This window comes from Wyeomyia smithii, chromosome 1 (assembly GCF_029784165.1).
Source record: "Wyeomyia smithii strain HCP4-BCI-WySm-NY-G18 chromosome 1, ASM2978416v1, whole genome shotgun sequence".
NCBI classification, from domain to species: Eukaryota; Metazoa; Arthropoda; class Insecta; order Diptera; family Culicidae; genus Wyeomyia; species Wyeomyia smithii.
Genome location: NC_073694.1, coordinates 124504390 through 124529352, shown reverse-complemented (window position 1 = coordinate 124529352; position 24963 = coordinate 124504390). Strand labels below are relative to the sequence as shown.

At 38.6% G+C, this 24963-nt stretch overlaps 1 protein-coding gene across 4 annotated transcripts in view; it reads right to left on the bottom strand.

The window, feature by feature from the left end:
* Nucleotides 1-24963, bottom strand: part of LOC129720275 (cell growth regulator with RING finger domain protein 1-like) — a 197203-nt gene that overhangs the window by 119014 nt on the left and 53226 nt on the right. For all 4 annotated transcript variants that reach the window (XR_008727246.1, XM_055671737.1, XM_055671734.1 and 1 more), the window contains exon 4: nucleotides 731-905. Coding sequence is in view for 3 of the 4 variants with exons in the window: in XM_055671737.1 (XP_055527712.1) it covers nucleotides 731-905 (175 nt within the window). In the remaining variant the exon portion in view is untranslated. The remainder of the gene's footprint in view (nucleotides 1-730; nucleotides 906-24963) is intronic.

The following is a 24963-nucleotide window of genomic DNA, read 5'->3' as shown; positions in this document are numbered from 1 at the left end:
GTACCACTGTGCAATGAGTTTAGTTACCTTTTTCACCACAAGAGGTGGTGTTCCCTGTCTGTCTTCACGGGAATATATGGGAATTTCGAGAGTGAACTATATTGTTATTTTAAGATATTTGCTTTGACGGTCGACCAGGGAATGAGCTTCTCTCAACACGAAATGTCCTTTTATAGTGTCATTCAGTGTGGGGAACTTGGGTGATTGGGGGAAGAACCAATCACGTGGAAGCATCTCTGCTTTCTTTCTTCGTTGTTTACGTTGGGTGATGAATGCGATGCCAATTGGCTGGCATTGCTAGCCAACGACTGAATGCGTGAAATCATTTCGTCTATGTTTCTGAAGTCTGCGTTAGGGAAATATACCAATCGTATGAAAAATGTAGGTGGATATTCGACCTTTAAACTTTCCCGCAATTTTCACGGAGTAATAAGGAAATGGTAACTGAAATTATCATGTTATACAAATCTTGTATGTTTTAGCTTTCTAACGCAATATTAACTATTGAAATCGGAATAGTTGTTTGAGCGCTATTAGCATCTAAAATCTTCCATTCCGCCAACCAAAAACGTTACATGTTCAATCCAGTTTTCCCAGAATGTACCTTAGTATAGTGAAGAAAGACGTAGTCCCACGTCAAAAAATAGTCTGAACTCTGCACCAAAATGTTAGTTGTCCAATGTTATTCGAGACAGGAAACAACGAATAGAAAAAAAGATCTGAGTCTAACCTCATGTTGGCTGCCAATCGTTGACAATGTTTTAAATTGATTATTGTGGATAAATGTGTTCGATCCTGCAATTCCATCCAGGTTTGCCATAAGGACATATGAAGCTCTCTTATGGATACCGCCCAAAACGCCTGCAGTGTATACTTGACTTGACTAGAGATAGCTATTTGAACCCCTGAAACAAAAAGAAAATAAAAAAAATCAATGATTAGAAACAAACGACAATATTTCAGACGGAAAATGTAAATCATTTGACTACCGCGAAACAAGAGGAACGAAGAGAAACAAAACTTTTCACCAGCACAAGATTTTTCTGAGGATTTTTTTATAAGGGGGGCTGTTAGTAGTTTAAGTATTTATGATAAATATTAGTAAATAATGAGTATGTGTGTCCAATCACAAATGGTGACTTCTCAACACTGTTAGAAAAATTGTAATTTCAATTGCTAGGATTTGTTTGCTTTCGCAATTAGGACTTATCATTCGTTGGGATTTATACCTACTTGTCAGAAAAGGGGAAGTAAACTTACAACTAACTTCATTGCTAACTTATTGGATATAAAGAGAGCTTATCGTAGCAATTGAGGATTGCAACGATTTTTGTCGAAAATTGTTAATAATATTATTTGACAGAGCTTCTAATGTTTCAACACCAGTAAGTCTATGTAATTCGAGTGTGCCAAGCCAAGGAGGACGCTTCAAAATCATTTTCAGAATTTCATTTTGAATCCTTTGAAGCGTTTTCTTTCTTGTTAAACAACAACTTGACCAGATCGGAAGCATTGCTGGTCTAAAAATTTGTTTGTAAATCAAAAGTTTGTTCTTTCAACAAAGTTTTAAATTTTTATTAATGAGAGGATATAAACATTTCGTGATTTGATACACTTTGCTTCTTAACTTTCAATGTGCTTCTTAAAAATAAGTTTTTTTTTGAGGAATGATTATGTTAACCGTGTTACAAATATATTTTTATCTGCTAATCTAATATTGGTAGAACTGCAACGGCGCGCTGGATATAAGCGATAAGCATTATTGATTGGTCTCCAGTTTTTTTTTAATGTTAACGATATCAGTCAATTTTTTGGTCGAGCTCAAATGCCAAAAAGAATAGTCTTTTGGTTAGCCAGCCTGATTCGCGTCGAAGTTGAAACTAACGATACGCATACTTCCGTTTTGGATGTCCGGTCCAGCGTCTGGGAGTGAAAATGTCAGTTTTTTAAGTGTCATTTCAATGAAAGCACAAATAAATGCAAAACAAGTTTGGCTGTAAAATTGGTCCAGTTTTTCCAAAAGTTTTTATTTTCAACTTCTTGATTTCTTGGATTTAACAAATCGTGGGAAAAAATGACACACAAGACTAGTTTTTTCCAAATATTAAATTTTCAGCCAGTATCCTAATTTCCTGCAATATGAATGTGCTTTTTGTGATTCATGTTCATATTCAGTATAATATATTTTTGCCGGACTTTTTCACATCTCGGAAGCATAACCCAGTCCGTTACCTGGCCCGGACAACTTTGTTCCGGTTCGGTTCGAAATAAAATCGGACTATAAAAATTATAGTCTGGCCGGACTTCAGACCGGGTATTCCACACTCTACCCGGTCTGATGGTAAACATTGATCAAACAATGCCTATCGTAAAATTTAGACTAACGGTTGACGGTTGAATAGCTTCATTCTCTCAGTACTTCTTCGCAAATAGCATCTTATCGTTGGCTGACATCGATTTTAAATGAACCGACTCTCGAAGTTGGATTTCTAACGGTGTAATTCCTTCAATGCATTTGTTGCTTCAGAGTAGAGCTTTTAAAAACTCTCTTCTGTCCTCAGTTTTTCGAGCGCACAGGGTCGCACCCTCAAGACATTTGAACATTTGAAGAAATTAATTGGAAGATACACAGTTTCGCTAATCAAAAGAGGTCTTCACGTCGAGCTCGGATACAAATACCCAGCCGTAACCTATGCATTAGGGTGCCAATGAAAATCGATTTTTCGAATCTCGTTTTGACGATAGGGCTCAAAAGTTTCGTCTTCTCGAATAAAATCATCAGCCCTACCGCTAAACGAAATTCGAAGGTCAATTTTTTCCCACATGTTTCTTTGACCCCAGCTCAAATGTTTCTAAACGTCAGAAAGTCGATTTTTTCCCCTTTCATGCATTTTAAGACAGCTGGCATAAAAAAAAAAATTCGATATGGACGATTTCATGCCTGTGCGTCTTTTTTTCATCAGTCAAAAAGTTGAAACATTGATCGCTTTGAGGCACGTGTTCCCAAAGTCAGATTTAGCTGAAATTTAGCATGGGGAAAACGAAGCTTTTGAACCCTACCGCCAAACGATATTGGAATGTCATTTTTTTCATACATCTCATTGGCGCCCTACTGTATATCTTCCATTACTCGTCAATGGAGGTGAGTAGAGTATTTTGACGGCTGGATAGTTGAATACGAGCTTGATATGAATACGAAGTAAATGTACAAAGCTCTTACTCAGTTAGACCTCTACACATGGGTGGAGGACTTTACGGTGATTCGTCAAGCGTATTTCAAAACACAAAGCTTAATTAAAAATTACAATATAAATAAAATAATAGTAACAATTTATTGAGATCAACACAATAATTGCAATTCGCTTTCTTTTTTTTTTTTTGATTACGCTTGACTTATCACACAGCCGGTTTTAGTTTCGCATGACCTAACAAAGCTAAATAGTGGCGGGGTCTGTAGGGCTTAATCGAGGTTTGTACTAACACTAATACCACTAACAAAACCTCGTGACTAACGACCATCCATTGCACTCATATAATGTAGCATTACTAACCCTTCCCACTTCTCTGACAACTACTACTACTATTACTCTCATTATTATTATTTTTCTTTATATACATGTGTGTATGCATATGTATGTCTTTTCCCTCGTATGTTTTATTATAATTATTTTTTGTTTTCTCTCATTCAGCTGCTTTGACTGCGCGAATTTATTTGTTTCCAGTGTCAATCCCAGTTGCGATCTAATGGCAATTTCTTTATTCCACCCAGCTCACTCACTTTCGCTTGATTTTGACCCAGTATCGACCCGGCGTGCTGCCCAAAGCGCATTTGTCAGTTTCAGACCACCGTCGCACGTGCTTAGTTCATAAACAATTATCTGGCATCTCTTTCTTACTTGCGTTCTAAATCGTGATGTCATTTCTTTATTATTGGGTAGACTTGCACTGACCCTGTGAAATAAGAATTCGCTTTAACTGCTGTCAGAACGATTCTATTTAGATTTGATTCGACCCGTTATTGTGCAGTTGGCACCCTGAAATGGATAGTTGCGCAGCGAATGTTGAGCCAGTTTTGGCGCACCAATACATGAGCTTTGAATGTAGACAACTGCCTAGCATCTCTTTAGATTACGTCATGAGTCGCAGTATCGTTTCATTATTCCAGGTGTTGGCACTGACCGAGTGGAGTGGATAAATTCGCTATCAGTTATACGTTTTTGGTAGAATGAATTTCATTGGGTGGTGGTGTATGTTGACGGTCTGAATGTGGATGTATGTGACAGTACTTTTCGGCTTTGCCATTAACCACTCCCATTCTTTTTTTTCTCTTTTTTTTGCGGTTACGAGACAAAATGTTTAATAGATCACCAGAACAACCGAAAGAACCATGGCAAGCATAGCAGTAACGCGGACGGACTTGCATGGGATATGTCGAAAGGTGCGACCGAGGATGAGAACACGGCATAAATGAGAGCAACAGACGCAACGACCACAAGTAAGACTGCCGGCATTAATATCGATGCAATGAGGCCTTGAAACAACAAAGGTATAGTCAACTCTGTGGTGAGTAAGGTGATATGAACCGGTACGTTCCCCATTTACAACACATAATTGCCGTTGAAACCTTCAGTCCAGAGTAAATTCGCTCACATGTGCTCTATTGGTCGCCAGTGACCGTTGCGTCATGAATTGCTCCTGGAGGTTTTGACATTATAACCTCGGCCTAGTGTAGAATAATTCGCTTACGGCGACCAGCTAGACAACCCACCCTAAGAAGAAGAAGAAAGCTCTTACTCAGTTAGAGTAAAAACGTCTAAGCCTGCTTAAAAAGAGTTGGTGCTCATTTAAGTTTAATAAGGAGGTTTTTAGCCACAAGCTGGCTCGCCACTGTAAGACAGAAATTATAAAGTATATATCCCTGTTTTCTTTCAACTGTACGCATATTCGCAGTTTGTTTTTTTTTTCGGAATATAAACCCGGAAAACCAGATTTTCGGGAATAAGCAAATTCTTACGGGACACCACTAACGCTTGTTTGAAAATAAATAAGCTTCTGAATCTTTCGGTGCTAAAACTATCGAAATAGGTGGAAAACTGTAAAAGTTATAAGAATTTTAATTTGTGAGTACCCGGGTACTCCGTTGGACGCGTAAAGGTACTTTTTTGTCGAGCACATAACGATATTAAACTGCTTACTCTACAAAAATAACGTTTTTTTTTAACAAAAATTCTCCAGGAAGTCTAGGGGAAGAGAGGTTTTTTCTCTTCCTAGATTTCCCGGGTTCAACAAAAGAAGGTTTCCCAACTGAATCGTCAGAATCAGACTCATCGGATGACAAGACCTCACAAAAGATTCGGGGAATCCAGTTTGGTGGCAGCGGCCTCTTTGAGCATTTCTGCGAAAGTGCGCTTAAAGCGCTCTTTCAGAGACCGCTTGATCTTCTCTTGGCGCTGTTTGTACGCGAGACATGCAGACAGCTCATGCGGAGTCTGCCCACAATAGAGGTACTTTTCAGCAGCCTTAATACAGGCGTCAGGCCGCATGTTGCTCTCCGCACTTGCCACAACGTGCTTTATTGCCACAGTGGGAGGCCGAATGGCCCAACTGTTTGCACTTTAGGCAATTCATTACCCGCGGTACAAACAAGCGCACGGGTAGACGCACTTTTTCTATGAGCACATAGCTCGGCAGAGCAGACCCGGCGAAAGTCACGCGAAAAGAGTCTGATGAAGTGTAAGTTTTTACACCCTTGTCGAGCGACACTGAATGTAATTGCTTACATTCGAGTATCGTAACTGGTTCAAGGCTGGAATCCTTGAAAAGACCTTTTCTAGCCTTCAACAGCTCCTCGACGGTCAGACCCGATAAGCTGACCACACCGTCAATCTCAACTACGCGAGCTGGAATGTACACGTGGTTCTCCTGCGTAGCAATGGGCGATATTGTATCGGTATCGGAAATATCGATACTTTTGAGGCGATACTTCGATTTTTTGGATCGATACACGAGCGTCCGATATTCGACCGTATCGATACTGAAAACCGCGATATTTGTATCGATATTCTTTTATGCATACAGACCAGCTAGTTGACATCGCGCATCTCAATGTGTACACGAGATCACCGCCACTTTTCATACGCTATGTTATGCTTTCTGTCAGTGTCAGTGGAGCCCACACATCGTTGAACCGCTGCGATGTTAGCTGCAATAAAGCAAAGCAAATCGGATTGAGATGCCAGCTAGTTGATACGAGCTGGAACCACTGAAAAGCTGCCACTGTCAGTATAAATATCGCACAAGTCTATTTGCACTAGCAAAACTTAGATGGAGAAATAGATAGAGAGAATGTTGTGAGCCAAACGAACTGTCAAAATTAGAGCCAAGCGCAGTATAGGGCCAAATTCGAAATTTGTTTTACTTAAGCCACACATTTAATGCCAAAAAGGAGTGTTCAATAATAACGTGTTCTCAAATACTTTCAAAAATAGGCATAGCTCTACGTTGCATTATTAAGCCACAAAACTTATATTGTTTCTCTGACAATTGATTAAAATATTGTTTGTTTACATTTATACTCAGCTTCATTTGTTTTTATTTGAATTAATTCTACTTTCTGCGTTAAAATGCATCCACAAACCCCTCAAACGAAATTCAACGTTATCAGAAATGATGTTTGGCTTCGATTTAGTTGGGCTATAACCCAACGAGCGGGAACCCAACTTAAACGTAGCCCAACTAAACATAGCCCAACGAGCGAAATTTGACTGTATTTCAAAAACAAATATATGAGTTTTCTGGTTACACTGTTCAGATCGAATATAGACCATTTTACGAACTGAAAGGTGTCACGGATCCTGCTGATATTGATGCTGCTTTTACGTGCGTTATGTCAGCGGTTCCGAGCTTTCTGTCAAAATTTCATTCATGAATTGAGTGCAGAAACGTCTCGTGAAATGGTCTATTGGCAAGCGGAAACTAACTCATGCTTTCCGTCGACACAAGTTAGAATACAAGTGAAAAATAAAATTGCAATATTAATTAGTTAGAAAAATTCAGCGGTAGATTACACTATCTTATTTTCGCTGACATATCTAACTTTTGTATGTCATCAACTTCCTCATCAATTAATATGGAAGTGTGTCAATAATTTATACAAATAAGACGGGAGCTTCACAGCCCATTGGGCCAGTGAATACAAAACTTGAAGATATAAGTTGTTTAATTCATTTGTTTGTCAAAGCTCAGAATTTCTGCATTACCTGTATGTATTTGTTTGTGAAGTCATTTGATTCATGCTGCTCTAGAGAATGCGAATAGATACCAGAAAAACAACAAAAAGTCGGCACATCAAATTTTCATTGCTGGAAACCACCAAAATTTTGCTGATTTTTGGTGTGCTGTGCTTCCAGCAATCTGTTCAGCAAAATGAAATTTGCTAATTATTCAGTAATGCTCAATTGCATTAAAGTGACAGGTCGTTTGCTGCATGTTCAGTAAAACAAAATACAACTTGCTGGTTGTCAGCTATGACAATTTGCTGTTCGTTCAGCAAAGCATAAATCAATTTGCTGGTTAACCAGTTAGTTCAAGGGAACCATGTTTCCGTCAGGCACCAGATTCCATCCACACATCGGATCATAGGCAAATTACTGTTGAACTAGAGATGTATGATTATCATTTCAACTTTTAAGTTCATCTAGCCCAACAATGACTTAGCTATGGTCCCATATCCGCTATCAAGAGCTTAGCGATGATCCCGTACCAGCTGCACAGCGATTTGGCGCGTTTTACTAATGACAGCATGACGTAAATTTTTTGCCATATCAATTCTTTTGCTGGATTCCAGCAAACATTCATTTACTGTTTTCTGTTCAGCAAATAGTTTTGCTGTATTTTCGCGAATCACTGAATCGATTACTGGTTTTCAGTAAATGTATCATTGTTTCAGTTGAAAACCGAAATAATGACTCGCGACTTTCGATTTTTTAACCTTATACACAATGCGCATAATGTCGCATCCAGTGCGCTGTATAGCGCATCTGACGCGCAATACAGCGCACTAGATGCGACACTATGCGCATTGTGCATAACAGAGTTGCCAATAAAATTTTTAATTGAACTGGAAGAATGCTGAAGAAAAAACTGGAAAAAACTGGATTCCAAATAAATTTGCAAAATACCTAAAAAATAAATTGTCCGAGAGCTTTTCTGTGATGGTTTTTGAATCCAAAATAAGTTTTAAATAGAGAAACTTCGGGATTACTTTCTGTTGAAATTGTAGACTGCAAAAATAGCAAAGCCTTGGTGCTACATTCCGAATCGGAACTTGACCTTCTGTTTATTATACACAGACTTCGCAGCCAACTGTTGGATGTACAGGACAATTGCGGGGCTAGCGCTACGATAATATTGACACTAACAGTCTCTCCCGAGCCGAGACTCGAACCTACGACGACTGGCTTGTTAGGCCAGCATCGTACCTCGAGACCAACTGGAAGGTTTGAAATTGTAGACTGAAAAACTTCATTTACAGCATCAAAATTACAAATTGCGCAACCAGTTCATCGCAAAATCAAGAAAATGATGCTTTATTCATTTATTGTAACTTTGAACAAAAGAACGGGTGCAACGTTTCCTTACGTTACATCTGTGAAGTTTAAATTTCAATTATCTCTGAGATCGCTATCCCTAGGTATCTAATTATTCGAACAATTTTTAACTGCTACGCCACCGAAATAAATTTGGAGAATGTCGCCTTTATATAATATCTATGAGACGGATTGTTTTTATTTTTATATAACATTAACCCATCATTGCACTTAATTGTTTTTCTTCAAGATCTGATAAAACCAATTTGTTAGGTTTAGAAAAAAGCTAAGATTACTTGCCTTTTTCATCTCAACCATGCAATACGATTTTTATTTTGGCCGTGTTTCGTGCGAGAAGATACAGTACTGAAAATACTGTTGAGAATTGCTACAATGACTCATCAATCCACAAAATTTACGTTCTAAAAATATTTCCAAACCAGTCGGAGCTTGAGTGTCCAGAATATCTGGATAAAACTGGCAGATAAACAAAAAAAACTGGAAGACTTTGGGAATAAACTGTTTGACTGGATCACTTGAAAAAAACTGGAAGAATCCAGTTTAAACTGGAACATTGGCAACTCTGGTGCATGAGGTAAAAAACTCGAAAGTCGCGAGTCGATATTTCGATTTTCAACTGGAACAATAATATCAAAAATTCAATAAATAATCTCAGCTATTGTATCGATACTTCTGGTATCGATACTTCTTGACCGATATTTTGGGTATCTCGATACTTTTGGTTCCTCGGGTATCGATACTGAAGTATCGATACTCTCCGTCGTATCGCCCAATGCTACTCCTGCGTGAAGAGCTCACAAGTAGCAATCTCGTTTGCTTGCTTGAAGTCGGACACTAAAACACGCAGTTTATTCGGGCGAACTTTTGTTATTTCAGTCACGGCTGAAAACCGGGCCAGATCTCTACAAATTTGCATTGTGTTCAATGCTTTTACTTTCGACCGAAAAAATACAGCCCCAATACCAGCTTTGCCCTTCGGATACTGCCTTAGCCGATGGGTAGCTTTCTGCGGGGCTCCATTTTTTACCCTTGGAACTTTGTGTCCGGGAAAGCTAGGCGGTGGAACGAGCGGGTTACCATCCCCGCGTTCGTTGGCCATGTTGGACGCGTGAGCCACACACGCAAAATGCTAATCAGCAAATAATATTGTAGAAAAAAAAAACAAGAAAAAAAACTACTAAGCCTCTGTAGCCGCTCTCCCCCACAACGCGCACGGGCGATGCCAATCTCTTGTTACTTCTTCTTTCCAGCAGGGTTGGTTGTCCGATAGTTCGAAGCTGCAGCCGTTAGAGCCACACAGCAGCACCAATACAGCCAAACAGCAGTGCACCGGGTACTGAATCTCTTCAAGTAGCGACACAACGCACGAGTCTGTTGGCGTCCGGTAGCAAAAGGCGATGATGTGTTCCTTTGTCTTCAATAGACGACGGCAACGAGCAGTAGTGCACACGCGACACAATCCACGGTGACCTTGAAGCCGGATTACTGGTCGGCACTATCAAGATCGAAATAAAATTGCGACCGAACACGACGAGAGCACAACTCGTTTTTCACTTTTTTTTAAAGAAAAATTGCAATTACACAGTGCAACAACAAATTAACTTTTTCTTCAGCCATAGCTATATGATTTTGAAGCCAAAACAAATGCTCCAGAGTTTGGACAAATTTCAGCTTAATGAGCAACAATGGCGCCATTTTGAATTTTTGAGAAATCAGAAATTTTCGAAACGCCATTTTGTTCTAAGGCTAAATATCAAAATTGTAAGAGTTTGTCCACATAATTGCGTTTTCTTACCCATCTTCTAAATACTACAAGGTATACAGCCCTAGGGTTGTATGAATAATGACGTGGGACTAAACACTATAATTAGGGGATTTTTGTTACAAATTATACTGAGTCCGCAGACAGAATCAATGTGTTTGCTCAGCGACTAATAATTGGCGATATTATTATTGCTAATATTTGGCGATATTATGCTTCTAGTATTTTTTGTGCAAACAACAAGGTACAAGCATATCGTACTTGTTGAAGAAGCACCAAGAATGTCTCGTAATGCATCAAAGTCAGAATTAACTCTATAACCTCAAAAACCAAATCCAATAATACTTACGTTATCATAATGAATGGTTTTGTCTTATTCAACTTTGATTAAATCAAATTATAATGCGGATCTTACTTTCAAAATAATATGGAAGCCCTTACAAAGGTTCATTAATTGGCAAACATAAGAAAATATGTTAAACAAAATTATCAACAAGTTCCAGCAAAAAATCGTAGCAATCAATAATTCCATAATTATTTTTTGCTTGACAATTTTTCTCATTTGCCTAGAACTACATTCACTGTATTACGAAGAGTGCTAATATACGTTTATTATGGCAAAGTTTAAAATAATAATATATCATCTAACAATTTTGAAATGTAACAAATGATCCTGAATGAATCTTAGTAAATAAACCAAAAATTCACAAGCATATATATTTGGGAATTCACTCTTTCAATACTATCCGGTCACGATTATTTAGTGAACATCGAAGATAAATTTAATTTTATACCCGATCAAACGATTATAACGAACGGATAACTCAAATATATCTGAACTTGATAGAAATAATAAAGCCTGTAATATTTTTGATATGCCAGAATGGTAAAAAGTACAGAATTATAGCAAATTCCGTTATCATACACTTGAATGTTCAAAAGTGTGTTTTTTTAAGCATATTTATAACAAAATTTGTTACTCAATTAACAAAATACTAATTCTGTTCTTTTTCTGTCAAAAACCTCACGGAACTTGCTATAATTTGTAATAATCAGTAAGTAATTTTGATAGGAATTTTGATATTTTAACTATTAACGAGAACAAGTTTACAACACAAGTTAATACAAAAAGTTCGTAACAAAATATCAAGATTTGTTATAATCCTGATATTTTTAACTGATCGGGTATCCGTTGCAAAAATTTACAAATCTTGTTGAGTAATTTATTGTAATCATATTTATGGGATAAACTTTCAATCACCATCAGCAGCAGCATTGCAGTTTTTCCTCGATTGCACACGAATAGGAATGTACAAACAAATGTACTACTGCAATACGAATAGTACCGCTGCAGTACGAACAGTACCGGGCAGTACGAATAGTACTGCTGCAGTACAAATAGTAGCTCATGGGAGCAACATAGAAATTGACTTATTGGGACGGTGAGACTCTGTAAGTTTTTATTTCGATATTGATACAGAGAATATCACAAGAAACGGATGGTGTCCATTTAAGTCGTCTGTGCTAGGAATGCTCGCATGTAATTGATTCATTGTTCGCGTAAATTTGTCATTGGAACTTTTTATCAATTTCACCGCTTAGCAATAAAATTAGAGTGATTTTTTTCCCTAGTAGAAGCTTATGACCACTGCTACCATTAGTTAGATGTATTGTGGTATACTCCGCGTTAATATATATACGCTGTCAGTTCGTTCCATCACTATGGGTATCAGTGACGGTCGCCCTAGAACTTTGCATTTCCCCCCAAGTAGGAATGCCTTCTTTGATGAAGTTCATTACCTTTGTTAGTTCAGCATTCCATACCTCGTTAGGCGTAACGACACCTTTCCCAAAAATACACTGTCTTTGCACAGTGTTTTATTTTGCCGTTTTCGTGCGAAAAAATAAATAGCGTTTCAAATGTTGATTATAGCCATAGTGTATGTTCGGAGAAGTTTCAAGATATTTAAAAATACAGCTTTAGATGAAGGAAGATGAATGATCAATCCACCTAAAAGTGAGATAGAAAATTTACTTTTTTATCAGATTGAGATAGACGCATGTTTATGCTGAAAATTGTTATTATTTATCTCCTGAAAAAAAAAAAAAAAAAAAAATCATTCGTTGTTTTGCTTTCGTCTCGATTAGACGCAAATTGTTTATCTCCGTTTGATTCGCAAAATAACAATACACGAGTTATCGTACGGGTGTTTTTTTTTTTCGATTAGTTCTTGTGTGCGATAACAATAGCCTGCAATATATCGGCAGAAACATCTTCTGCACACTGGTAGGGGCAGGCTACCCCGCCAGTGATCCGATACGCAGCTGATATATCAGCAAGAATAATTCTCCCGCACCGCTGTTACCCCGCTAGCAGCACGGACCACCATACGATCGAGCGAGTGGAAGTCAACTACAAGTGGCATCTACAAGGTCGCGTGTAGGATACGGCCACTGTGTCACAACACGAAGCTGGATCGTCATTGTTTGTTCTGCGGAGACGCTCGATTAATCCTACTATCAGCCGTGAGGTCGTGACTTAGACGTTCGGTGAAGTATTCACTTTAGAATTTTTATCATTATTATTAATAGTATTATTATTATTGTTATTATTATAATTATTATTACTATTATTATTATTATTATCATTATTATTATTATTATTATTATTATTATTATTATTATTATTATTATTATTATTATTACTATTGTTATTAGTATTAGTAATACTGCCTTTTTTTTTATTTTGATCCATTGTAGTTTGAAAAATTGTTTTTAAAATTTAAAAGCAACTACTTGACCCCCCCTCACATTCGAATATTTATCGTTTGTGTGCGGTAGAGCGTAACGCTCCCGCAAAATGGACGACATGCAGGTGCAACTATTCCTGGATGTGGAAACAACTGGGGAAGAGATTGAGATCTCCCCCATCAATTCCCCTCTACCTTCCCCGCTACCTAGCCCCGTACCAAGGGTACCGGCAACACGGGTGAAAGCTTACCCAGATGCTTCGAAAGGTCCGTTCGTAGTTTACTTCAGGCCCATAAAGAAGCCTCTAAATATAATTCAAATCGGCAAGGACCTGGCAAAACATTTTTCGGACGTAACCGAAATTACAAAGGTTAGACCGAACAAACTGCGAGTTGTTGTGAGTAGCTTGAAGCAAGCAAACGCAATTGCTAGCTACGAGCTCTTCACGAGAGAGTACCGCGTGTACATCCCTGCCAAGGACGTGGAGATCGACGGTGTGGTTACCGAAGGAAGCCTCACGGTCGATGACATTTTGCGTCACGGGGTTGGCTGCTTCAAGAACCCCCTGATTCAAGATGTAAAGATACTGGATGTCAAGCAATTGCATTCAGTATCCATCGAAGAAGGGAAGAAGAAATTCTTCCCTTCGGATTCCTTCCGTGTAACATTCGCCGGATCCGCACTGCCGAACTACATCTCTTTGGACAGGGTTCGTCTGCCTGTACGCCTGTTCGTACCGCGGGTCATGCATTGCCAAAACTGCAGGCAGTTAGGTCATACAGCCACCTACTGCTGCAACAAGGCACGCTGCAGCAAGTGCGGAGGCAATCATGCTGAGACCGCTTGCAGTGAGGATACTGAAAAGTGTCTTTACTGCGAGGGAACTCGGCATGACCTTTCGGCGTGTCCCGCGTACAAACAGCGCGAGGAAAAAATAAAGCGTTCCCTCAAGGAACGATCAAAGCGCTCTTTCGCAGAAATGCTGAAGAGTGCTGAGCCACCCTCGACAGGAAACATCTTTTCCTTTTTGCCAACCGATGAGGGTACATCTGACGATCCCCCCGAAGGGTGTTCTTATGCCATGCCAGAAGGATCTAGGAAGAGGAGAATGATCAACTCTCCTAATCTTTCTCGCAAAGGTCGCAAGATAACCCCTAGCGGAATGACCAATAAGCCAACACAAAAAGGAAGCGGTGAAGAAAAACCGAAGCAAGTACCTCCCGGTTTTAATTTTAAATCAAACCAGGAGTACCCACCGCTTCCTGGGGCACCAAAAACCCCTCGTGCACCCATTTCTCGATCAGAAGATAAAAAAGAAACAGGGTTCATAAAATTTTCTGATATTGTGGACTGGATATTTAAAACATTCAACATACCAGATCCCCTACAAAATATTCTTCTTGCCCTTCTTCCTACAGTGAAAACCTTTTTGATGCAACTAGCAGCAACTTGGCCCCTCATTTCAGCTATCATATCTTTCGATGACTAATACGGCGAAAGAGGTTAGGAATTTTATCACTGTATTACAGTGGAATTGCAGAAGTATCATCCCCAAATTCGATCTATTTTCTCATTTAATAAATACATACAATTGTGACGCATTTGCGCTCTGTGAAACCTTTCTCAATTCAAACGATCAACTCAATTTCCACGATTTTAACATTATTCGTCGAGATCGAGACTCACACGGTGGAGGGGTACTTTTAGGGATTAAAAAGTGCTATTCCTTCTTCCGAATCGACCTCCCCTCGATCTCGAATATTGAAGTCGTTGCCATTCAAACGAATATGAATGGAAAAGACCTATGCCTTGTTTCGTTATATATGCCTCCATCCGCGCGGATTGAACAGAAGCATCTCACTGATATAGCAGAGTTGCTTCCCGCGCCTTTTTTGATATTGGGAGATTTTAATTCTCACTGTTCGCTATGGGGGTCGCTGTACGACGACAACCGATCTTCTTTAATCTGTAACTTGATCGACGACTTCAATATGACAGTTTTGAATACTGGGGAAGCGACACGTGTACCTAATCCTCCAGCACGTGAAAGCGTGCTTGACCTATCCCTTTGCTCGACATCACTAGCGTTAGATTGCCGGTGGAAAGTAATCAACGATCCCCACGGTAGTGATCATCTTCCAATCGTTATATCAATTGCTAATGGTTCAACTTCCCCGAACCCAATCAATATTTCCTACGACCTTACACGTAATATTGATTGGAAGTGTTATGAGTCTATTATAGCGCAATCTATCGAGACTCACGAGGAACTTCCTCCGGAGGAAGAATACGCGTTCTTAGCTGGCTTGATAATCGACGCCGCGACTCAAGCTCAGACGAAACCGATACCCGGGGTAACGATTAGACAGCGCCCTCCCAACAAATGGTGGGACAAAGAGTGCTCTGAGCTGTACGCGCGAAGGTCCGCGGCGTATAAGGACTACCGGGAGTACGGCACTGTCAACCTGCTTCGAAAGTACGAGGCACTGGGCAGGCAGATGAAGAGCTTAGTAAAGGCGAAAAAACGCGGGTACTGGCGGCGGTTCGTAAACGCGTTGTCCAGGGAAACAGCGATGAGCACTCTTTGGGATACCGCCAGGCGCATGCGGAACCGTGACGTTTCGAATGAAAGCGAGGAGTATTCAGATCGCTGGATACTCGATTTTGCCAAAAAGGTCTGTCCGGACTCTGTACCGGAACAGAAAACCTTTCGCGACGCGTTATTAGTAACTACGGAAGAGCCTCCATTTTCGATGTTGGAATTTTCAATGGCTCTCCTGTCGTGCAACAATAAGGCTCCAGGGTTAGATAGAATAAAATTCAACCTGTTGAAGAATCTACCCGACTCTGCAAAAAGACGCTTGTTGAATTTGTTCAACAAGTTTCTTGAGCTAAATATTGTTCCGCATGACTGGAGGGAGGTAAAAGTCATTGCTATTCGGAAACCCGGGAAACCTGCCTCTGATCACAATTCATATAGGCCGATTGCGATGCTCTCTTGCCTCCGGAAATTAATGGAGAAAATGATCCTCTTACGGTTAGACAAATGGGTCGAAACAAACGGGTTACTTTCAGATACTCAATTTGGCTTTCGCCGGGGCAAAGGGACGAACGATTGCCTAGCGTTGCTTTCTACTGAAATTCAACTTGCCTTTGCTCGAAAAGAGCAAATGGCTTCTGCGTTCATGGATATTAAGGGGGCTTTTGACTCTGTCTCTGTAGAAGTTTTAAGCGCGAAACTTCATTCGCAGGGACTTTCACCAAATTTGAATAACTTTTTGCTCAATTTGTTGTCAGAAAAGCATATGTATTTCTCACATGGCGATTCGACAACTTCCCGAATTAGTTACATGGGCCTCCCCCAGGGCTCATGTTTAAGTCCTCTCTTATATAATTTTTACGTCAATGACATCGATGAATGTCTTGCAAATTCATGCACGCTAAGGCAACTTGCAGACGATAGCGTTGTATCCATTACTGGTGGCAAGGCTAGCGATCTGCAAGGACCATTGCAAGATACCTTAGACAATTTGTCTGAATGGGCTCTTAAGCTGGGTATCGAATGCTCTCCGGAGAAAACTGAGCTGGTCGTTTTTTCTAGGAAGCATAACCCAGCTCAGCTGCAGCTCCTACTAACGGGTAAAACGATCTCTCAGGTTTTAGTCGCTAAATATCTCGGGGTCTGGTTCGACTCTAAATGCACCTGGGCTTGTCATATTAGGTATCTGACACAAAAATGCCAACAGAGGATTAATTTTCTTCGTACGATTACCGGAACTTGGTGGGGTGCTCACCCAGGAGACCTTCTAAGGTTATACCAAACAACGATATTGTCAGTTCTTGAGTACGGCTGTTTCTGCTTTCGCTCCGCCGCGAACACGCACATTATAAAATTAGAGAGAATACAATATCGTTGTTTGCGTATTGCCTTGGGTTGCATGCAGTCGACCCATACGATGAGTCTTGAAGTGTTAGCGGGTATTCTTCCGTTGAAACATCGTTTTTGGAATCTCTCTTACCGGTTGCTAATTCGATGCACAGTTATGAACCCATTAGTAATTGAAAATTTCGAGAGGTTGGTCGACCTTCAATCTCAATCCAGATTTATGACTTTATATTTTGACTATATGGCTCAAGATATTAATCCTTCTTCATACGATTCCTCCAATGTCGCACTTTTAGCTACTTCTAATAATGCTATATTCTTCGACACCACCATGAAACAAGACATTTCTGGTATCCCGGATCAATTGCGACCCCAAGAGATCCCTAAGATTTTTTCCAATAAGTTTAAACATGTTAGTTATGATAAAAGGTTTTACACTGACGGATCTAATCTAGATGAGTCCACTGGCTTCGGTGTTTTCCACGAAAATTTTACCGCCTCCTACAAACTCGATGCTCCTGCTTCCGTGTACGTCGCAGAACTTGCTGCTATTCAGTACTCTCTTGGAATCATCGAAACCCTACCCATAGACCACTACTTCATCTTCACAGATAGTCTCAGTGCCATTGAGGCTCTGCGATCAATGAAGCCTGTGAAGCACACCCCGTATTTCCTGGGGAAAATACGGCGGTTTTTAAGTGCTTTAACAGATAAAAATTACCGGGTTACCTTAGCGTGGGTCCCTTCTCATTGCTCGATTCCGGGTAACGAAAAGGCTGACTCTTTAGCTAAGGTGGGTGCTATTGACGGCGATATTTATGAAAGACCATTTGCTTATGATGAATTTTATAGCATTTTGCGTCAGAGAACACTCAACAGTTGGCAATCATCATGGAACTCAGATGAACTGGGACGGTGGCTACATTCCATTTTTCCTAAGGTATCGACGAAAGCATGGTTCAAGGGGTTGGATGTAGGTCGGGACTTCATTCGCGTGATGTCCAGACTTATGTCCAATCACTATACGTTAAACACGCATCTCTTTCGTATAGGGCTTGTAGACAGTAATCACTGCGTTTGTGGCGATGGCTACCATGACATCGAGCATGTTGTTTGGTCGTGTACCGAATACTGTGGTGTTAGGTCTGAGCTTATAGATTCCCTTCGGGCCCGAGGAAAACAACCGAACGTACCCGTTAGAGACATTCTGGGAAGCGGTGATCTCCAGTACATGACACAACTATACGGGTTTATAGAAAATGCTGGCATTAAAATTTGATTTCTTTTATCTATTTGCTAGAATACAATTTCTGTCACAAACTGAAAGAGAATGATACACCCGGCTGGAGACACTAAAATGAAGACTCGGCATCTCTATGTTTACGCAGACACCTCAGACCAAAACTGCTCAAACAGAACATCACTGGTTAGCCACGTACAAATGAATACATTCTGTAATATAAAATAATTAAAAACAAAATTGTAACACCCCTCCTCTCACCTTAAATCCCCACTAGCTCGTAGTCGGCCGCGAGAATAAAGAAAAGGCCTCCCTCTTTTCCCTGCTAATTTAGAATTTAAAAAAAAATGTACTTGGCTCAGTTAAACATAAATTGTATCGTGCCGTGTCAAATAAACTATTTAAAACTAAAATCTCCTGAAAAAAAGTAATTTGACATATTTCGATATTTTTGGGGATACTTTCACCTCAACCATCTCAAAATTACGCAATTTTACGCACGTGGCAGGTTCATACGATGAAATAACTATCTTCAGACTTTCAATTAAAGGTACACACTTTGGTATGTAAGAGTATGTAAGCAGCCTTTTCGATCGATTTATAGTAGTATGTAGTTTTAAAAATATTCAGCGCAGTAGTCTTTAAAAATATCTAGGCAAACTAATTAGTAATTGCAAAATAGTAGGCTGTTGCATGCTTTATACTGCAAAAAAAAATTCAATCGTGCTCTCTGTGCTGATAGGTTACAGTTATCGTTAGCTGAACAGAAGTCAAGAAATATTCTCGGATTCATTTGTAAGCTTTGAAAAATGGCGGAATCATTAGCTACAGCTACAGGTAAACCTTTGTCAATAATTCAAGCACTTAGTATATCGCTGAGAGTTACCAGTAATTTCTGTAGATCAATCATGGTTTGGCAGTAATGAAGCACTTTTTGGTGCCCATAGGGCATTTTTCTGAAGAGGCTCAGGAGGCTCTTCAGAAAAATGCCCTATGGGCACCAAAATATTCAGCGGTGAATATTTCGGTTTATTTTCGATTTCTCTGTATATGTATATTTTTTGAAGTGGAATACTTCTCTCAGGAAGTTCGGCTACATAGCGATGTGAAATGAAAATCTAAAACCGAAAAAAGTGAAAAATATGTCCAATTTCAAATGCTAATTAATCGGTTAGTATTCGATGGATTTCCTTCGTTCTTGCAGCAATAGATTGGAAAATCTTCTAAGATTCTTCCCAAAAGAAGATAATTGTAATTTTATTATTCACACTATTGTACTATTGAAAATAGTCAACCCTTGTCAAAACGAAAAATTCGACCTCTGATTGGTCGTTATATGATTGTTTCCCAAGCACGGTCGACAGAATCATATACCTTGCAATTTAAAACATGCTATTTGGACTATATAAGAACCTGTTTCAGCCGAAGCCGCTCATAATAGTCCTAGACAGCGACAACAGCAGTCGTCCTCCCTTACAGCGTTGCCAGGTATCCAGATTTATCAGGATTATCCAGATTTTTGAATCCAGGTAGACAGATTTGATGTCCAATTATCCATATTTTTCATAAATGATCCAGATTTTATCCAGATTTTATTTTCTCTGTTCCGCAAAAAGGTCATCACTTCAAATTTGGCGCGAAATTTTGCAATTTTGTCACCTCAAATTTTACGTACCCCAAGACTTTTACCCGAAGAATTTACCTTTCACCCCACGAAATGACTTCCAGATTTTTTTCCAGATTTTTTTTTGCCTTTTCCAGATTTTTAAAAAAATGACCTGGCAACGCTGCTCCCTTAGCAGCAGCACTAGCAGTGCAGTGGATATCAGCGATGGCGGAAAGCGGCCACACCTGTGGCGTAGCAATGGAAAGTGCATAAGTTGCAGCGGATCTCAGCATCGATAGCGGCTGATCCAGTGAGGCACTTTAGTGAAATGCAGTCTCTGTGCGATAGTGGGCACTAGTAAATGCATTTAACGAAAAGTTGACTCATTTTGACAACACGTGAGCCGTCTAGTTTTGAGTGTTATATCAGCTTTTCACTGTTATATTATTAATATTATCACAACGAAAACTTTGTTCGCACTGACAGTGATAACGCAAAGATGTAATCGGCATCTTATCCGATACTAAATTGAACAACAAATTGTCCTTTTCAGGATGAAATAAAAACTTGATTGAAGAGTTAATATTTTCTAATGAGGTAATTCGCATTTTTAAATTTGTAAAAGTTATAAATTTTACTTAATTTCCGTGTCTCAGAATGTACTGAATTATCTTTTCATTCAGTTATGAACACGACAGCCGAAACTTTTATTTTCTGCATAAAAATCAATTTTTTGCACAATCAAAATTTAAAAACAAGCCCCAATCATAACAAGCAGCTTACTATATTATTGAAAATGGTCAATATTTGTTGAAGCGCAAAATTCGATTGATCTGATTGGTCGTTACCATGATTGCTTCCCAAGCACAGTCGACAGAAACATAGACCTTGCTATTTGAGATGTGCTATTGGTTAGCATAAAAGTAAGGATGGGAAATATCGACTGATATGGCTATCGATAGTTCGATAGATCAAATCGACGTACTGAATTATCTTTTCCTTCACTCATGAGCACGATTATCAAGCCCCAACCATGACAAGCAACTTACTATATTATTGAAAATGGTCAATCCTTGTTGTAGCGCAAAATTCGAATGATCTGATTAGTCAACGTTTATTCCTAGAAAAAATGACTGACACGCGCAGCCGGGTTATCTTTCTTGTAAAAGTATTCTACTTCAACCTTGCGGTTGTGGCTTTGCACACAACCTTCCTGTTTTTTATCTTCATATATCGAGAATATCATACTAGGAAGATATACCGCAAAAGCGCTAACGAGGATCTTCTGCATTGATTGCTCATTTCGTCAGATCCTGTTATCACAGAAGCACGTGGGTGGGCAAAAGCGGACATTAAAACTTTTTCGGAAGACGCGAAATCTCTGCTCGCCTCTTTTGAAATCGGGGAAGAAGAATAAATTGAATTTGAAAAATAGCTACTATTTGCATCCACGCTTACAATACTGAATATATAACTGAATTAAATCAAATTTATAATGCTTAAATCAAATTATAATGCGGATCTTACTTTCAAAATAATATGGAAGCCCTTACAAAGGTTCATTAATTGGCAAACATAAGAAGATATGTTAAACAAAATTATCAACAAGTTCCAGCAAAAAATCGTAGCAATCAATAATTCCATAATTATTTTTTGCTTGACAATTTTTCTCATTTGCCTAGAACTACATTCACTGTATTACGAAGAGAGCTAATATCGTTTATTATGGCAAAGTTTAAAATAATAATATATCATCTAAAAATTTTGAAATGTAACAAAAGATCCTGAATGAATCTTAGTAAATAAACCAAAAATTCACAAGCATATATATTTGGGAATTCACTCTTTCAATACTATCCGGTCACGATTATTTAGTGAACATCGAAGATAAATTAAATTTTATACCCGATCAAACGATTATAACGAACGGATAACTCAAATATATCTGAACTTGATAGAAATAATAAAGCCTGTAATATTTTTGATATGCCAGAATGGTAAAAAGTACAGAATTATATCAAATTCCGTTATCATACACTTGAATGTTCAAAAGTGTTTTTTTAAGCATATTTATAACAAAACTTGTTACTCAATTAACAAAATACTAATTCTGTTCTTTTTCTGTCAAAAACCTTACAAAACTTGCTATAATTTGTAATAATCAGTAAGTAATTTTGATAGGAATTTTGATATTTTAACTATTAACGAGAACAAGTTTACAACACAAGTTAATACAAAAAGTTCGTAACAAAATATCAAGATTTGTTATAATCCTGATATTTTTAACTGATCGGGTATCCGTTGCAAAAATTTACAAATCTTGTTGAGTAATTCATTGTAATCATATTTATGAGATAAACTTTCAATCACCATCAGCAGCAGCATTGCAGTTTTTCCTCGATTGCACACGAATAGGAATGTACAAACAAATGTACTACTGCAATACGAATAGTACCGCTGCAGTACGAACAGTACCGGGCAGTACGAATAGTACTGCTGCAGTACAAATATTAGCTCATGGGAGCAACATAAAAATTGACTTATTGGGACGGTGAGACTCTGTAAGTTTTTATTTCGATATTGATACAGAGAATATCACAAGAAACGGATGGTGTCCATTCACGTCGTCTGTGCTAGGAATGCTCGCATGTAATTGATTCATTGTTCGCGTAAATTTGTCATTGGAACTTTTTATCAATTTCACCGCTTAGCAATAAAATTAGAGTGATTTTTTTCCCTAGTAGAAGCTTATGACCACTGCTACCATTAGTTAGATGTATTGTGGTATACTCCGCGTTAATATATATACGCTGTCAGTTCGTTCCATCACTATGGGTATCAGTGACGGTCGCCCTAGAACTTTGCATTTCCCCCCAAGTAGGAATGCCTTCTTTGATGAAGTTCATTACCTTTGTTAGTTCAGCATTCCATACCTCGTTAGGCGTAACGACACCTTTCTCAAAAATACACTGTCTTTGCACAGTGTTTTATTTTGCCGTTTTCGTGCGAAAAATTAAATAGCGTTTCAAATGTTGATTATAGCCATAATGTATGTTCGGAGAAGTTTCAAGATATTTAAAAATACAGCTTTAGATGAAGGAAGATGAGTGATCAATCCACCTAAAAGTGAGATAGAAAATTTACTTTTTTATCAGATTGAGATAGACGCATGTTATGCTGAAAATTGTTATTATTTATCTCCTGAAAAAAGGTTATTTGACATATTTCGATATTTTTGGGGATACTTTCACCTCAACCATCTCAAAATTACGCAATTTTACGCACGTGGCAGTTTCATACGATGAAATAACTATCTTCAGACTTTCAATTAAAGGTACACGCTTTGGTATGTAAGAGTATGTAAGCAGCCTTTTCGATCGATTTATAGTAGTATGTAGTTTTAAAAATATTTAGCGCAGTAGTCTTTAAAAATATCTAGGCAAACTAAATAGTAATTGCAAGATAGTAGGCTGTTGCATGCTTTATACTGCAAAAAAAAAATTCAATCGTGCTCTCTGTGCTGATAGGTTACAGTTATCGTTAGCTGAACAGAAGTCAAGAAATATTCTCGGATACATTTGTAAGCTTTGAAAAATGGCGGAATCATTAGCTACAGCCAAGCATGGAAAAGTTCACTCACTAGCAATATTCCATGCAAATGTGTTCTTTGATTTATCAGTAATCGTTCAACTATTTCCACTCGCGTACAAGTTTTCCATAGAAACGCTGCTGATTGTTTTTCGCTTCTAAGAGTTCCGAATACCATAGGAGGAGACTGAATGATTCAAACACGATAGTATTTATTGTATCCAAGTTCACTTGCATTCAACGTTATCGCGAGAAGCTTTGAGATATTATCGCCAGTGATACGAAATTATGAATCCAAATGAACGTTAGATTGCGTTCAATTGATTGCTTACCGGAGCAAATAGGTATCATCAATGCTTACGGAAATTGTAGCATGGTGCATTAGCATCTAATACTTGAAATCACCAAGAATCATCGTGGTATATCACGGTGAAAGCACGACGTGGAGTAGCCGAATTACGCCTTCAAGCAACCAACATTTGAAAGAATCATTGCGATCGCTTGAGTGCAATCGTTTACGATTTTTTCGTGAAACACTCGCTATATGTTGCTCGCTCCGCCTAAAGCTGGCAATACTGAAACAAAATCACCAAAGAAAGCTACCATATATTTCTTTGCTCTAAGTTGTCTCTTGCAAGCTTGAGAATGTGTAACTTTTAATAGCGATGGTTTGCTAGGATTGAAAGCTTATAAATAGCACGTTCAGAAATGATACCCGAATGATTGTTATGCGATACGAGTTTTTCCATCCTTGGCTACAGCAACAGGTAAACCTTTGTCAATAATTCAAGCACTTAGTATTTCGCTGAGAGTTACCAGTAATTTCTGTAGATCAATCATGGTTTGGCAGTAATGAAGCACTTTTTGGTGCCCATAGGGCATTTTTCTGAAAAGGCTCAGGAGGCTCTTCAGAAAAATGCCCTATGGGCACCAAAACATTCAGCGGTGAATATTTCGGTTTATTTTCGATTTCTCTGTATATGTATATTTTTTTTATTTTCATATATCGAGAATATCATACTAGGAAGATATACCGCAAAAGCGCTAACGAGGATCTTCTGCATTGATTGCTCATTTCGTCAGATCCTGTTATCACAGAAGCACGTGGGTGGGCAAAAGCGGACATTAAAACTTTTTCGGAAGACGCGAAATCTCTGCTCGCCTCTTTTGAAATCGGGGAAGAAGAATAAATTGAATTTGAAAAATAGCTACTATTTGCATCCACGCTTACAATACTGAATATATAACTGAATTAAGAAAAAACTCAATTTTTAGTCAATCTATTTCTAACATTTTTTCCATTTTTTGTAACCTTATCAAAGCATGCATGCATGCTTAGCTCAAGATCGTTTAGGGCCACCTTCGAAATTCAAAACTGTTTAATTTTTAAATGTTTGTATACAAAAATTGGCACCAAATAGCTTTGAAAAACAAGCGAAAAGACTGCTTACATACTCTTATATACCAAAGTGTGTACCTTTAATTGAAAGTCTGAAGATAGCTATTTCATCGTATGAAACT